This window comes from Acomys minous, assembly GCF_964271855.1.
Source record: "Acomys minous genome assembly, chromosome: 5".
Lineage (NCBI taxonomy): Eukaryota > Metazoa > Chordata > Mammalia > Rodentia > Muridae > Acomys > Acomys minous.
The window spans coordinates 2,443,706-2,459,544 of record NC_140494.1 but is presented as its reverse complement, the minus strand read 5'-3'; the positions used below and the strand labels follow the sequence as shown (position 1 = coordinate 2,459,544).

General features: G+C 43.5%; 1 protein-coding gene across 13 annotated transcripts in view; it reads right to left on the bottom strand.

Moving 5' to 3' along the window:
* The window catches only part of ZMYND11 (zinc finger MYND-type containing 11), an 85,422-nt gene that overhangs the window by 12,190 nt on the left and 57,393 nt on the right, over nt 1-15,839 (bottom strand). For 10 of the 13 annotated variants that reach the window (XM_084782782.1, XM_084782783.1, XM_084782779.1 and 7 more), the window contains 3 exons: nt 12,977-13,138; nt 2,166-2,243; nt 1,565-1,657 (listed from right to left, as the gene is read on the bottom strand). In XM_084782782.1, the coding sequence (XP_084638908.1) occupies nt 1,565-1,657; nt 2,166-2,243; nt 12,977-13,138 (333 nt within the window). The remainder of the gene's footprint in view (nt 1-1,564; nt 1,658-2,165; nt 2,244-12,976; nt 13,139-15,839) is intronic. The other 3 variants (XM_084782786.1, XM_084782778.1, XM_084782777.1) reach the window with 1 other exon arrangement.

Here is a 15,839-nt window from a genome sequence, read left to right as displayed (position 1 = left end):
GAATGCTCACACCCCATGCCCTCCAGTGTGTCCCACCTCTAAGGAATGCTCACACCCCATGCCCTCCAGTGTGTCCCACCTCTAAGGAATGCTCACCCCCATGCCCTCCAGTGTGTCCCACCTCTAAGGAATGCTCACCCCCATGCCCTCCAGTGTGTCCCACCTCTAAGGAATGCTCACACCCCATGCCCTCCAGTGTGTCCCACCTCTAAGGAATGCTCACCCCCATGCCCTCCAGTGTGTCCCACCTCTAAGGAATGCTCACACCCCATGCCCTCCAGTGTGTCCCACCTCTAAGGAATGCTCACCCCCATGCCCTCCAGTGTGTCCCACCTCTAAGGAATGCTCACACCCCATGCCCTCCAGTGTGTCCCACCTCTAAGGAATGCTCACCCCCATGCCCTCCAGTGTGTCCCACCTCTAAGGAATGCTCACACCCCATGCCCTCCAGTGTGTCCCACCTCTTCGCTCATGAAGCTTCTTTCCCATATAGGTCTAGTTCAAATGTCCTTTCTTCAATGAAAATTGCCATGTCTCCTAGGTTCTTACCTACACAGCCTACATAGGATTGCAGGCCATGTGGTACCAGCCAGCTTTGATGCTTACCTGTCCTCCCTGCATTCCTGCCTCTGTAGAGCTGGGGTACACCAGGCACTGGACCTGTTCGGTGGCTGCCCAGCTAAGTACCTAGCCACAGTTACCCCAAAGTGCCTCCTGTTGAGTTCTGCTCTGAAGTCATATTTTGGATTTTAAACTGGAATGCAAACTGGGAAGATCATAAAAATCTCGTCTTTCTAATAATTTTCCTTACAGGACTCTGCTCGTATTACACTAGGCCAGAGCATTAACCCAGATAGCGTCAGCCTATTTCACAGAGAGCCTAACAGAGTCTAGAAGCCTTTGTGGGAAGTGTGGCAGCCGTGAGGTCTAGAGGATTTGGGAGGCCAAGCATGGGGGAGGGGGGGAGGGTGAAGAGAGGCCGTGCCTTTAGATCCTGAAGCCCTATAATGTAGCACAAAGACAAGACCAAATTCTGGGATATATGGGCAGCACCACTGGACTTGGTGGGTGAGTGGAAAAGGGTTGGATCTGGGAAGAGTTGGGGAGAAAGTGATGATGGTCAACACTCACTGTTTGTGATTCTCAAAGATCTAAGAATTACTTCTTCTAGCTTTAACCCTGATTTTGTTTCTTTTATGTTTTCCCAAGACGCTAAATCCATTCTACACCCTAAGTTTTAACTAAAGGTCCCAAGTACACTGTTAAAGTAGAAAGTCATGCTCAGCAATCAGTATTTTACATACAAAACGTCAAACTGCCAGGCTAGAATGTGCTTCCTGTAGTCAACAAATAACAGAAGCTGTCCGTGGTTGAAATCCAGGCCTTTCAAAATTTGCATTAGAGTATGTGACATTTATAAGCAGGAATGTGTCAATTAGCAGGAACAGTGGCAAAATACAAGGTACCCTATGACACCACAGCCACCACTGTTGAGTATACTGCTACCTACACTCTACCTGGTAGTTAAAGACACGTGGAAGTGGAAATAAAGGAGCCAAGTTACCTCCTGTATGGTAGGGACGTCCACAGCGGAGTGCACCAGCCTGCGGTACATCGGGTGCTTGCTGTCCTTTCCTTTCTTATTAAGGTCTATAGCCTAAAAGGTCATTAAATACACAAAGCGACATGTAAGACATCAATTCCTAAAACTCAATATACTTTGTAGTCTTACAAGATGTGCTTTATAACTAATGGAGAATGTGTGCAGTTAATGTAATGTGGCCCTCTTCAAGGTTTGACGGAATAGCTATTTGAGAGATACCGTCTCATTTTGAAAAGCAGTAACCAATGCAAATGCTGTGATAAAATAATTTTTAAAATGTTTTCATTAAATGCAGACAATGAAACGCTTATGTCAAACAAAAGGCACAGTCCAGTCCAACACAAACACATTTGTTGTAGAAAATGGATAAAGCAGGAGTCAAATTTGATAGAATAGGCACTCAGGAAGCAGAGGCGAGAGTGTCACATTCAAGTCCAGTCTGGGCTACATACTGAGACTTTGTCTTTAAAAGCAAATTAGATTATAGCCAAATATGGCAGCACAAGTTACCATGGTTCCCACAGCAAGAGCCACAGTGGGAGGAGCCAGAGCAAACACTCACCCGCTCCTTCATGCGGGAGACGATGAACCTCAGGTAGGTGCCCATCTCCTGTTTGTTAGAATGCTTCTTCTTAATGCTCTGAGGAAGACAGAGGAGACCACACAGGCCTGTCATTTATATGCCCATAGACATGTAAAAGGAAGAAGACACAAAGGACTAGAGCATGCAAATACTTTGTTAGATTTCAACGTTTGTTAAGTCTGTGGTGTTTACATAGCATGAGTATTATTTCCCTCAAAAAGATAGGAATTGAAAACTATGTTGCACTTAACGTAATGCCTAAGAAATGAAAACTTTCCCTTTTCTTGGTATTTTCAAACTTCAACACATTCTCTAATGCAGAGAAATAATATGTGCAACAGGAGAGTCTTTTAGGGAACACCATAAATTGATACTACCAAACAATTTCAATATAGCATACCTTGTAAAAACAGTAAAAACTAATCTGTTGATGAACTGTGCATGGTGGGTACAATAGCATGTTTGTTTTTCATGCTATAAACATGATTAGCTCATACACCAGACTAGTGGAAAACTAATTAGATTATTTATCTCTCAGGAAAATTGGATTTCAGATTTCATGTAAATTTCAGAACAAAGGCAACATATTATATCACACATCTGAGCGATTGTTTTAATGGATTCACAACTTTTAGCCACTAGATTATGATTTTCCACTGTTAATATACTTTCTACCAGAAAGCTATATATACAGGGAGTTATTTACACACAGAAAATAATTTTAATACACTTAGCATGGAGAGGAAAACAAATACTTCCAGGTCCATTACATATGCATATTAAAGCAACTAATAAAAAGTTGACTATTTGGGCTGGAGAGATGGCTCAGAGGTTAAGAGCACCACCTGCTCTTCCAGAGGTCCTGAGTTCAATTTCCAGCAACCACATGGTGGCTCACAAGCATCTATAATGAGATTTGGTGCTCTTTTCTGGCCTCCAGGTATAAAGCACTCATGTACATTAATAAACAAATCTTTAGGGAAAAAAAGTTGACTATTTTACTATCGAGAAACAATCTCAGCTACTTCTTTCATTTCTTGCATTAGGGTCTCATTATGTAAACACGGTTGCCCTGAAACTTGCTATGAGCTCGTCTGGCTGAAGGCTGGCATTATAGGCATGTGCCACCCTGTGCTCACACCTTTACCACTTAAGTCCTAGCTTTCCTTCCACTTATGTTTCTCACCTGGACACACTGCACGTGCCAGATGGTAAGTGGTTAGATGTGGGATGAAAAGGGTGGGACAAGTACTTTTTCTCAGTGTTCAGGAAAAAAAGTCTACATCCTTTAAATAGAAGGGAGCATGGAACACATGCTCCTAGCCAGGAGCCCTACCAGGACACACCGCTAGTACTGCTGAACTCAAATGAGCATCCTTGCTAAATGACAAACACCCATACCGTCATCTACCATAGCAAGACGTCTTGAAATACTATTGCCTGGGTTGTCTGTAGGTAGGTAACTCATTTCAAGGGAATACACAATCAACCCTCCACAAAATACTAAAATACGCTCCATAAACACCAACGCTACCCTGCAGGAATTAAACAGGACAGGAACACCTATCTCTCTGAGCCCTCCTTTGAGTTGCTCGAGCCCAGCTGGGCTGTCTACAGCGGCCTGGCTGGCGAGAATGGCCTTGGCTCTTTGAACTGCATCTATGCACCCTTGCTCTAAACATAAACCTGGGGAATATTTCACTCTGTTGACTTAATCTACTTTCTTCTGATGCAGTGCCATACAAAATAAAGCAACACAAAGTTTTCCTATGTGCAAAAGTCAGATGAAACTGGGCTCAATATCACTATAGCCTAAACATTTTCACTAGCTTCTACTGTCTTTAAAAGATGTTGTAACAGCAAGGAAACTACACCGAGGCTTCCTCCCACTTGCTCCCATCGTCACCTGCTTAGGCAGAACCCGGGCTCGGTTCCTCCTGCCTCTATCTGTACACTCAGGGCCTCTTAGCTGGTTGCGGTGTGTGGCAGCGTTACTTGGGGAAAGCTTTCGCTTCACTGGCACACACGGCAGGACAGAGGAGGACACTAGTTCTTACACTGTTTAGATTTGCCTGCAGCCGGGTGGCTGGAATACTTAAGTGCAATGAGAAGTGAAGATCTAATAACCCTAGATGCGGACAGAAAACAGTTAACTGGACAGGGCGTACCCCCTTAGCTATATCCAGCGGAAACTGGCCAGGCGCTTTCAAATACGACCTTCATATGCTAATTTAAGGCCTCTCCCCCTAGCCTTACAAGTTCTCCTCGGGTTTAGACACTAAACCAGCAAGAAACATCAGTGTCCATTTATATGGCATCCTAGAACAAGTAAACTCTCCTGTGACCGAGGATGGGGAGGGACAAGAGCCAGCTGTGAGGAAACATGCCCTGTGTGGTACTCAGATGCCACACAGGGACCAGTGTGTGACCTCCTAATATACATCTTTCCTTGAAGGAGAACTCCCAGTGTCTATGAGCCACTCCTTGGGTTCTGATCAAGCTGACTGAAGGGAGAGAAGTAGACATTCATAATCTACACACTGTCTTTAGTGTGACCTACTGTCAAGGTCATTAAAAAAACAAAACAAACAAAAAACCAAAACTGTAGGCACATACTGGCAGCAGTTGAAATTTCACCTTTTGTTGCCCTACTGAGTGAGGTGGTGGACCTCCTGAAGGTCCACCATGGTCCACTTGAGTCTGTCAGATCAATCCTTACACAGTTTTGCTCTGCTTCATAAAAGGAAAAGCCCTTCCCTCACTGTATGCGTAAGTACACTGTGAAGACTGGTTCCGATTTAAGCATCTGTGGCTTCGTTTTAGCTACTACAGCAGCAGCCTCAGTGTGCTTGGTGACATGGGTCTGACCCAAAGGAATCCCAGAGGCAGACCAGATCAGTGTGTGAAGAACATATTTTTAACAGGAAACCTAATTCCTCTTTTCTGCCAACAAGTAAGAAATTCTCCAGATACTTAAGGTGCTGCCAAGCACAGGCATTTCTACTGGTTACTGACTGGTGGCAGTGATGGCAGCTGTGCCTGGACCCATGGTATGATGATGGGCTCTCCCTCCCAAAAGGGGCGCTTCTCCAGGGATGTATGGGAACAAAATGTGTGCTACCAGATGCTTTGACCCCTGAGGGGCTTGTAGGTATTCTCCCATTACCATGAGTATTTCAGGGTTATTACTTAGTTCATAAAAGAAACCCACAGAAGCCGTGTATGCCAGCACTTGGGAGACAGAGGCAGGAAATCTTTGTGAGTTTGAAAAAAGCCTGGTCTATGTAGGGAGTTCCAGAAAGATAGCCATGACTATATAGAAAGACCTTGTCTCAAAAACCCGTAGAGGAAAAAAAATCCGCAGATCAAGACTTCTGGGTTACCTTTAGGAAACAAAGACAGGGCTGCCCACTAAGGCACTGACACCGTGTTGCAGTGTGTGACCACTAGGCTACCGAGGAATCTGAGTAGTTGGAGGGAAAGCTACTCCAACCTATGGAGCTTTTAAATATATAGCTTTTAAAGTAAGCATGACTGTCAGAAACACTGAACAGAGAGCTGCACACGCCCACCCCACCCCCAGTCCCTTCACTGGCTCTCAAGAGTGTGCTTGCTCTCCACTGGCAGCCTCACCTTCCATCTAAGTGACTAGGCCTCCATTGGAACAGCCCTCCCTGACTGCGTCAGGCCTACAAAATTACCAAACACAGCACTGACGCACAGGAGGTCAGGGTAGCTGGAGGGAGTACGTTCTCTCCTTCCCCCTGTTAAGTCCTGCCGATGGCACTCAGGTCCCTAAGCTTGGCAGCAAGCACCTTCCCTACTGAGCCCTCTTGCCATCTCTCCTTTTCTATTTTGTGCCAAGGCTTGTTCTGATTTTAAGAAGAAAGGCATGCAGACAGGGAGCACCCTGCCTACATAGCTCCTAAGATCTTACCCATCCACTGCAGGCATTAGCTTAAGTGTCATCTTCTCAGATCCTGAGCATTATAATAAACTTTATGGGGACTCAGTGATTTTATTTATTAAGAGCACTTGTCCCTGCAGAGGACCTGGCTTTGATTCCAAGGATCTGTGGCTACCAGGCATGCATGTGCTATACAGACTTACATGCTGGCAAAACACCTATACACATTGCATAAGATTAAAAAAAAAACTATAGTAAAGTTCAGTTAAGTGCTAACCGGCCTCTAAAAGAGAACCCACAAGACTCTAGTATGTTGTTGCCCAAATCCTATCGCACAGTGGTCAGCACTCATTTCCAAGCCTGCCGTCCACTGTGGCACTGCTACGTTTACCATGGAAGTGCAGTGTACAAGCCAGGCAGCTCCTTTCCTTACCAGGGCAGCTGTAGGCAGCTTCAACAGTGACTGGATAACTATGCCCAGGGTTTGGCAGTGTCTGTCTTGGCTCCATTTGAATAGTTTCTCCTTGCAGAGGTCCTACTGCTCCGCTGCCTGGCTAAGCCCTCAATGAGCAACAGAGCTACCAGAGGACAGCACATGGCTTAGGCAGCATCATATTAAAAGCAATTTTCTACTTCTGTTTTAATAAAGTTTGTAGGATGCAAGTGTCTTTAAAAATAACACCAATGTGACCAATGGTCATTATCCTCACTGTTACTCACCATTTAAAATTAACAGCTTCTACTTCTATTTCACTTAAAGGCCAAATCTCCATTCTACATTTTTAATGTGGACCTTGAAAGCAAAGGTTTTACTCTGAGGTGAAAATATTAATACATTTCCCACATTCATAAAAGTGAACTGACCAAAGAATAGGAGTAGCTGCTTCAAAGCAGATACATAAAAAGGAATCTGCACCCAAGCCACTTTCATTTGTCACGTGGCCCTGTTTCACCCTGAGCACTGGCTTCAAAGCACTGTGCTCCGGGAGTCAGGAAGCACTGCACGGCCCATGCTCCCACAGCACACGGGGTGCAGACGCAGCCCCAGCTCTGCGTCCATGAGACAGCTTCCAAGTGCCGCAGCGTGGCAGTCGGTGTGGCTTACTCCCTCCCACACCGGCCTCTCTGAGCAGTCACTGGACCTGACTGCTCCTCCGTGTACACACTCTGGTTAGCCGTAATAGTGGACAAGTTCTGTTTCTTTCATTTCCATCTGCCTAACGGGCACACTACAATCCACGTAGGACAGGAAAGGTACCAGGGGCTTGACAGAGGACTTAAGAGTTAACTTTAAAAGGCCAGTGTCTGAGAAGGCCAAAGACACCCGGGTGCCCTGGAGCTGGAGTTAAAATCTGCCTGCTGTGAAGTGCTGGCACTTGAACCTGGGTCCTCTGAAAGAACAGGACACGTTCTGAAATCATCATCACCACCACCATCATCATCATCATCATCATCAGCATCAGCATCAGCCTCTCCAACATTTTTTTGTTTTGTTTCTTATCTGTGCTTCCTATGCTTCCATATTTTACTACTGGGCTACATTAATCACCATGCAATTCATAAAAAAAAATAATAAAATTTTCACAGAGAAAAATGCCATGTAAATATCCGAGAAGAGATGAGTATTTTTCAGTTTTTTAAAGGACATAACTGGAACAATCTTGTCTTTCCTGCCCTGAGCAGATCCTTTTGTTCTAAAGTAGTGTGTGATATGTGTAATATGTGTATACAGTGACTAGTGTCTGGTGTGTGATGTGTAGTCAGTATGTGGTTTGTATGTGTGTGAGGAGGGACAGCTAGTATTTGTGTGTATAGTACATCTGGTGTAGCCTGTGTTGTGTCTGATATGTCTGGTATACAGTATGTGTACGGTAAGTGTGATACATGGGATGTTTGTGTGGTGTGTCTGGTGTGTTGTTTGTTTGTGTATGTGTGCCCACACACTATATGAGATGTAAAGTGACACAAAGTTTAGTCAGATGAGGAGATGGACAGTCAAGTAGTATTTTATTATTCTTTGTGGGCAAAATCTCTGAGCAATATTCCATCTGAGCCCCAGAAACAGAGAAAGGAGCAAGGAGCTCACCACTACCTTTCTGAGATCCACTGATGCAAGCATGTAACACCTCGGCGCCCTGACTGCTGCCGATGCACATTACAGTTCACAGAGGAAAACTGTGTTTATGAATTTAAACCATGGCACTAACATGAATCTACAATTCCTTATCAAAAACAAAACAAAACAAAACAAAAATACACCATAGAAGAGAATGAACATATTTCAAAAGGAGACAGAAGAACGCAGGGCTCACTCCAAAACCCCAGCACTATCACTCACTGGGCAGCACCAATTGTCTGGGGAAGAAAGAAGACATTTTACTTGCTTTAGTGTCCTGTTCTCCTCATTAATCTTCTGCTGCTTTATGAGGGACTAAACAGAGAGCAAATGTCATACTCTTGAGCATTAAGATCATTGCTCTCACAGTCAAGGCTTGCTACAGAATCTGTACACTGTTGAGGAACTTACTCTGTAGACAAAGCTAGCGTCAAACTCAAAGATCCACCTGCCTCTGCCTCCCAAGTGCTGAGATGAAAGGCGTGTGCGCCATGCACAGGTCTCCTCTTAAAGTAAGAGAAAGGTTTGATGGGGAGGCCAAGGCCAGACAAGGTGACATTTCATATTGGAAGATGCTTTTCTTAGTGCTGTACAGGGCCAAGAAAATGAATGCTTAAAAACAACACTGTCTGCTCTGGTAGCCACAGTCATACGTGGCCAGAGGCTCACACTGGACAGCACCAGAGACCACTTCCACCACCACAGACTGACAGGTACTTGTAGGGTTTTTAATGACAGGCCCCCTGACCTATATATTTCAAATATGCTCAAAAGTTCCTTATTGGTATATTTAATTATTCTATAGTCTTCCCAAACATTCATAGGAAAAAGTAGATTGTAGAGTTGATTCTGATAGGATAGTTCCTGATTTTATTCTGATGATTCCAAATTCTCTTAGTCCAAAAATAATGTTCACAGGTGTCACTCAATCAGTCCTGTGATTTCCCCCCAAAGGCTTATAGTCTAATAAGAATGAAGTACACAGACAGACACAGACACACAGACAGGCCAACCACAAACCACGGCACCAAAGAGGAAACAACATATGAAAAGAAAGAGAAGCAAAAATATGAGACATCTGAGAAAAAAAACAAATGGCCAAGGACAAAACTGACAAAGTTGCCATGTGCTGCGGTGTAAACGGGCGCGTGCTTTGAAAGGTGAGCTCACCTCCAGCCAGTGACCAGAGAGGATCTCGCACACACAACACACATGCAAATGCTGTTAAAGCACCACGGCTATGCTGTGTTCTAAACGTACTTCCTTTATGTAACTAAAAACGTCAAAGGAGGTTTTTTTTTTTTTTAATGATATGGAGAAGTTTATTATAGGAGCAGGGGAGAGCAGGGAGGGACACCCCATAGAGAAAGAGCAACACAGACACATGGAGAGCGACCAGACAAGAGAGAGAAGCAAGAGCAAAGGGGGCTTTTAAAAAAAGTTTTGTTTTTACTCAGTTTTGCTTGGTAAATTCATGATTATTTCATGAAAATCAAATGTTAGCCAGCTTCACAGAGACTAGTGAGCGGAGTCCTCAGGCGCTGACCGTGAGCAGGATTTCAGACACAAATGCGGACATGCATTGCTGACAAGCTGTCAGTGCAAAATGATGGTGGACACACGAAAGCACGTTTATAAGACCTGGTCGGCCAAGGGACCTCTGGCTTTTCTATATAAGATGTACAGATAGGATGTCTTGGACACAAGCTGACTGTATCCAGTAAAGCACTTAACACATGTATGCACACACGCACGCGTGTGCACACACACACGCACACACACATAACATAAGTCTGAAGAATATCTACCTACAGAAAAGGAATTCTGTGACTTTTGCTTTTCTTATCTCTCTGTTACTTAAATACTTTACCACATTGTTGTTAAAATGATTTAAAATCTCTTCTAAGTTAGTAAGTTCACAGGAACAAGAGTATATAACTAGATGGGTGTATTTTTCTCAAAGTAAAATCTAATTAGATACTCATGAGCTACTTTTAAAAGGCAGCAGGCATTCCAAAGGAACATTCTTGGAGATGTAAGCTCCCTAAAGTCAAATTACTTGGACTGAGAAAGGAGCCCTTGTCTTCACAGCCTTCGGGCTTGACTCAGCTGGGAGACAGCCTGCTCCTGCTGATGCTTCAAGCTGCCTGGGCCCGAAGGCACAACAAGGTGTCCTGGGTCTCTACCAGTGATTACAGGCACATTTGCTTTAAACTTACGTCTCAGTAGTAATGTTTGGCTTCCTTCTGTTCTCTGTGCTTGCCTGTCTAGGACTGAGGTTCTTCTCTACAGATTTCCTTGGTTGTATATGTGATTATCCAAATTTACCAAACATTCCAGAAAGATTGGAACATTGATTCTGATTGGAACCAAAATTCTAGAGATTTTCAGTCTGTGAACCCCAAGCTCCTTTAGTGCAAGAATATTTCAATCTGGACACTCCCTCATTTCTTAATAATAAAGATGGCTTTTATTATAATTTTTGTTTTGTTTTTAAAAAGAATTATTTAGCAGTTATCATTTTCTTGAACATAACTATTAAAACAACAGAACAGACCTAACTTAGAAATGATGGTTTCTTTGGAGTTTTCAGAGCTGAAGGTGAAATTCCCCAAATTCAGCATCAAACACAAGCTTCCGGTGTCTCGTTGGGGACAGTTCACAGACTATGTCATAAATACGTAATTTACTCTGTGTGTGTGTGTGTGTGTGTGTGTGTGTGTGTGTGTGTGTGTGTGTGAGAGAGAGAGAGAGGGGGGGGGGGCAGGCAGGCAGACAGACAGACTGATGTAAGACAATTATATCCTTGTATAATAAAAGCATCCAAACTGAACAACAGAATAGGATGAAATGGCCATGTATTTCTGAGCCAGTTAACAATGAAATTTAAAAAAAAAAAAAAACAACCAACAACCAACCAAACAAACAAACAAAGAAAAAAGACCTAATCAGAACCAAACAGAACTACCATGGACAAGAAAAAGAAACAGAACTTTATACACACTATTTTCTTCAAAGTATGAGTCCACTTCTGTCTCTTATATAAACTCTCAGTGCTTTTACTTAAACTCTTACTATGAAAGTGAAAACTGATGATTAAGTATAAAGACCTGATGGTGCAGGGGTGTCCCCTCCCCGGGTCCTTACTACTTTAATACTTGCACGTTTTTCTCTTTGGGGGAAGGCATACAAAGGATTGAATCCAGGTTCCCACACATGCTAGGAAAGCTGATCAGGAATCTCCCACTGAGCTCTATGTAAAAGTCCTCTTTAGATTTTGTTTGCTTGCTGGCTTGCTTTTTTTTTTTTTTTTTAATGGACATGGCCTCACTGGTTTCTCTGTGCTGGCCCTGAACTTACTCTGTAGGCCCAGCAGTCCTGTGTAACTGGCCCACCAGGCCCAGCTCTTCCTCATAAGAGGCCAAGTTTTTACTTCCTAGAAGATAAGCGATATGTATTTGGCTTTTAAGAGGCATGATGCAAACCCATGACAACAGAACACAAGTGACACCAGCCCTCTGCTCAGAATAGTGCCTGAGGCCAAGCCTGCACTGATTTCATGTTGGACATCACATGCTTTTGAAGATCTAGAAGAAATCTACCACCTCAGCCTTGATACTGATACTTCCAGATTCATTTGTTGATACCGTCTCATATTTCCCAATAAATGACTATGAAACAGGGTTATTAATGCTATTCTATTTGTCTTTTGTGTACATTTTAAGCTAATTGGGTTCAGGTAGCCAAGACCTCAGTTAGTAAGGACACCCTGCATGAAGTGGGCTGAGGTAAGCAAGACTCAGTTACCATGGAGGACACACTAAGATGGGTCTGGACATTCGCTGATCATGCCCAGATGAAGTCTTTGACCAAGATTAAAGCTAAGAAAACTGTAAAAAATAGAATTTTTGAGAAATTAAATAATCATTCAAACTGCTGAAGTATGATTTAAGGCATACTAAGAACCCGAACTTATGCTTAGCTGAGACAATGTGATGACTCTCACTATGTAGTTGAGTAACACAAGTTATAAAGCTACCAAGCAAGTTCATACCAGCACCATCAATGCCCTGTGAAATGCAGTATTTAGTCACCACACATCACTCATATACAGACACACTACAATCGCACAGCATGCATATTCTTCAGTGAGGAAAATTAGTGAAAATTATTGTGCAAAATACGTATTTTACCAACTGCACAATGCACTTTAAGTAATCAGAAATTTTAATGTGCAACTGTCCCTCCACCCTCCACATAAAATATGTCCCCCCTCCACAAAAAATATAAGCAAAAAAATAAACTAAGTCACGACGACAGGAAAAAAAAAAAAAGCAGCTTCCACAGCTGTAAGACAGGAAGCTGACCAGGAACACTCCCAACACTGGGCCTTTTGCTGGGGTGTGTTCTCAGCAGCATCGACTCTGGCATGTATTACAAAATCACTACTGAACACACCTCAATTTGGCAAGCAGTTCATAATTTGAAATGCTAGCCTTTAAAGCAGTCATATAATCTAGAAATGGGTGTAAAATATGTGAAGATATTTTATATGATTAAAATGTTCTAAAATGTACATCCTGAAACATGGGGTGTGCTCTGCGAGGCCCATTTATGAGAGTTGTGTTCATTGGTCACAGTCATTTCAGCAGGTACCCCCACCCCCAGGATCCATCATTGACCTAGCGAGCCCACCTGGGTTCCTGGTGACACTGTTGTTCATGTTCCAACCCCCTGACCAGCACGTGAAAGCTCATAGGTACTCACCCTGCAAACTGGGCACTGCCAGTGACTACTGCTGTCTCTAAGCCTGAACTCATCAGACAAACACTTGGAATGATACACACGAAAACACAGGTCACATATCAACACCTCTCCAGGCAAATGGCATTCAAAACAATACCAGTCATGAGTTTCTGTTTCCCAGTCCTACAAAAAATACAAAATAATTTCGTATGACATTTTGTCAATATCTTCATAACTAAGAACAAAATTGAAACTAAAGTCCATCACAAGTTAGGCATTATAAACAATTTAAGACATTCAATGTGATAAAACAAGAGAGAAAATACCTAGAAATATACTTCTTTAAAACTTGGATTCTCTCCTATGTAGTAGCAATACTCAGAAATACCGTCAGGTGATCTGATAGCAAACAACTCCGAAGTGAGTTATGTCCAGAGCCAATCCCAGCTCTAATAGTCTCTTTCATTTAAAACTAGGACCTAAGGAATAACGTCGTTTGTAAGCTGAGTGCCCACGGCAACCAGCAGCTTTATATTTCCAACAGACAAACCTGTGCTTTGTCCTGCTTTTTACAAATCACAAGTGAGTGCCGTGACTGCCGACACACTGCGGGGACAAGGTCCACAGTCACAAGTGGTGGCACGCACTATGCTTGTCTCCTGAACTGAAAATAACAACTAACCTAACGCCCATGTCCTAGCAGGTCACCAAGAGTCGGGGTGGTTGAATTTAGAAAGACAAATTGAAACTGTGAAATTCAAGGTTTAGTCCCTATCTAAAGAGACTGGTTACCATATAAAACGAAGGGACGCAGGCTGCGTCTCGCTGTGGCTTGTCCTAGCAGTCCAAGAACACAAGCAGCTACATGAGCGTTCCTTACAAGGTGGCCTGCCAGGCCTCTGTACAGCCAGGACAAGCTGAGTACAGACAGAAGACTGTCACATCGCCGTGTGCTTACAATCCATTCTTTACAAATGTCGTTCTTTGCTTTTCCTAAAGTAACACTTCAGACTGAAGGGTAACTCTTGACTCTCTTCTGCAGGTGTGGAAGCCAAACGAACAAAAGGAAACTGAAGTTAACACCACCAAGGCTACTTCCAGTAGAGTTCAGCTATCAGTTATTTTTGTGTATATCCACACTCTTTCCAAGGTTGAGTGGCTTCCTCATCTTCTCAGATGCTAATATTACCCCAGCAAGTGGGATTCACGCTAGCACTCAGTAAACACTGACTACTGCAGGCACAACGGAATGCTACCATGCACTCACAGGGAGCACAGAGCCGTGACTCGGGCAGAGCAGTCAATGCTATAGACAAAGAAGTAAACTTTGTGGGTCTACATTTCAGTGCAAAACTCACAGTCTTCACTGACCAGAACAGTAAAGAAAACTAGGACATTTAGCTCCTCGCTGGAGTTGTATGCTCCTTGCGAACCTATCTGCCGGAGTGATCCACTTGGACTGCAATCACAAAGTACTAATTTTACAAAACAACCCCAAAACAAAACAAAAGAATGAGAAAAGGCACCTGCACTGCCACTGCGGCTCCGGGGCAACACCCAGCCCTGCACGTGGCGCTCAGGTGGACCACAGCTGCTCACTGCTGGGCAACACCCAGCCCTGCGCGTGGCGCTCAGGTGGACCACAGCTGCTCACTGCTGGGCAACACCCAGCCCTGCGCGTGGCGCTCAGATGGACCACAGCTACTCACTGCTGGGTCCGCTTCAGGTGGCCAGCGCAAACATACAGGATAGGATAGTATTAGCTATTTCATTTTCACATTCAAAAAATTTTAATATAAATAAGCTTCAGAATTCTATATTTTATTTAAAAGCTTATTCTAAGTTCAAACAAAACAAAGTATTTTACTCTCCAGCGGTTTGGAAGTATCTTAAAGAACATCACCGACCATAGTGACTTGTTAACAAAAGAAACTGCCGTCCTTCGCGGTTTAACTCCCCACAGTGCGGTCACCACTGGGCAGGAAACCACCACTCCAGCCCTCCCACTTCACCGCCTCCCTCTCCCCCCCCCCCCCCGCCACCATTTCCCCTAACTATGAAGCAGACACTGAGATAACGGATCTGTCCTTGTTGGGGTACTTAGTTCTACTTTTAAAAATAATTGCAGGAATGCAACCATAAGGTCAATGAAACAATGTGCAGAAACTTTTCAAGTTAACTTATTTGATTCTTTTCTTTTAAGCACAAGGTCTCACTAACAGGCCTGGCCTGCAACTCAGAGAGACCTGCCTTTTCAATCCTGAATTACAGGCTTGCGTCTCCGTGCCTGGCTTGGGTATGTTTTTAAAATGGCTATTACTAACTTCATCATGAGTTTAAGAAGACAATGCTTCTTGTTATTTTAATCATGGCAAAAGCTATTCATAATATAGAAAACATGCAAAAGTGAAGCACAAAAGTCACTGGATTCCAAATCTATTAAAAACTGTCTGAGTTATAAATGAGTCATGTGGACCACAGGCCAAGCTGCCTCCAGTTTGTCTTTAGTAAACAGAAATCATTTCAGCAGTGAGGCTCACACACACCAGTCACATCTGACAATATGCTGAGTTTACATTTGCAGTGGATGCCACAGGATACAGCCTGTTCAGCAGCATGCGTAAAACGCCACATCAGAACAAGAATGACTTTATAGAGCGCGAACCTACTAACACAAAGGTAAAGATAGTACAGTCGCCACAAACAAGTCTAGCAAGAGTTAACTGTGCTAACCTAACAAGACAGAACTCTAGTCTTAAAAAAAGGCAAAATTAAAAGTAAAATAACGTAGTGCAAAATTAGTTCACCTTGTCTGGGGCAGCTGTCCTGGAGAAAGGCTGCGCACTGTAGGCCTTTCAAAATAAAAACAAGATAATCTTGGTCT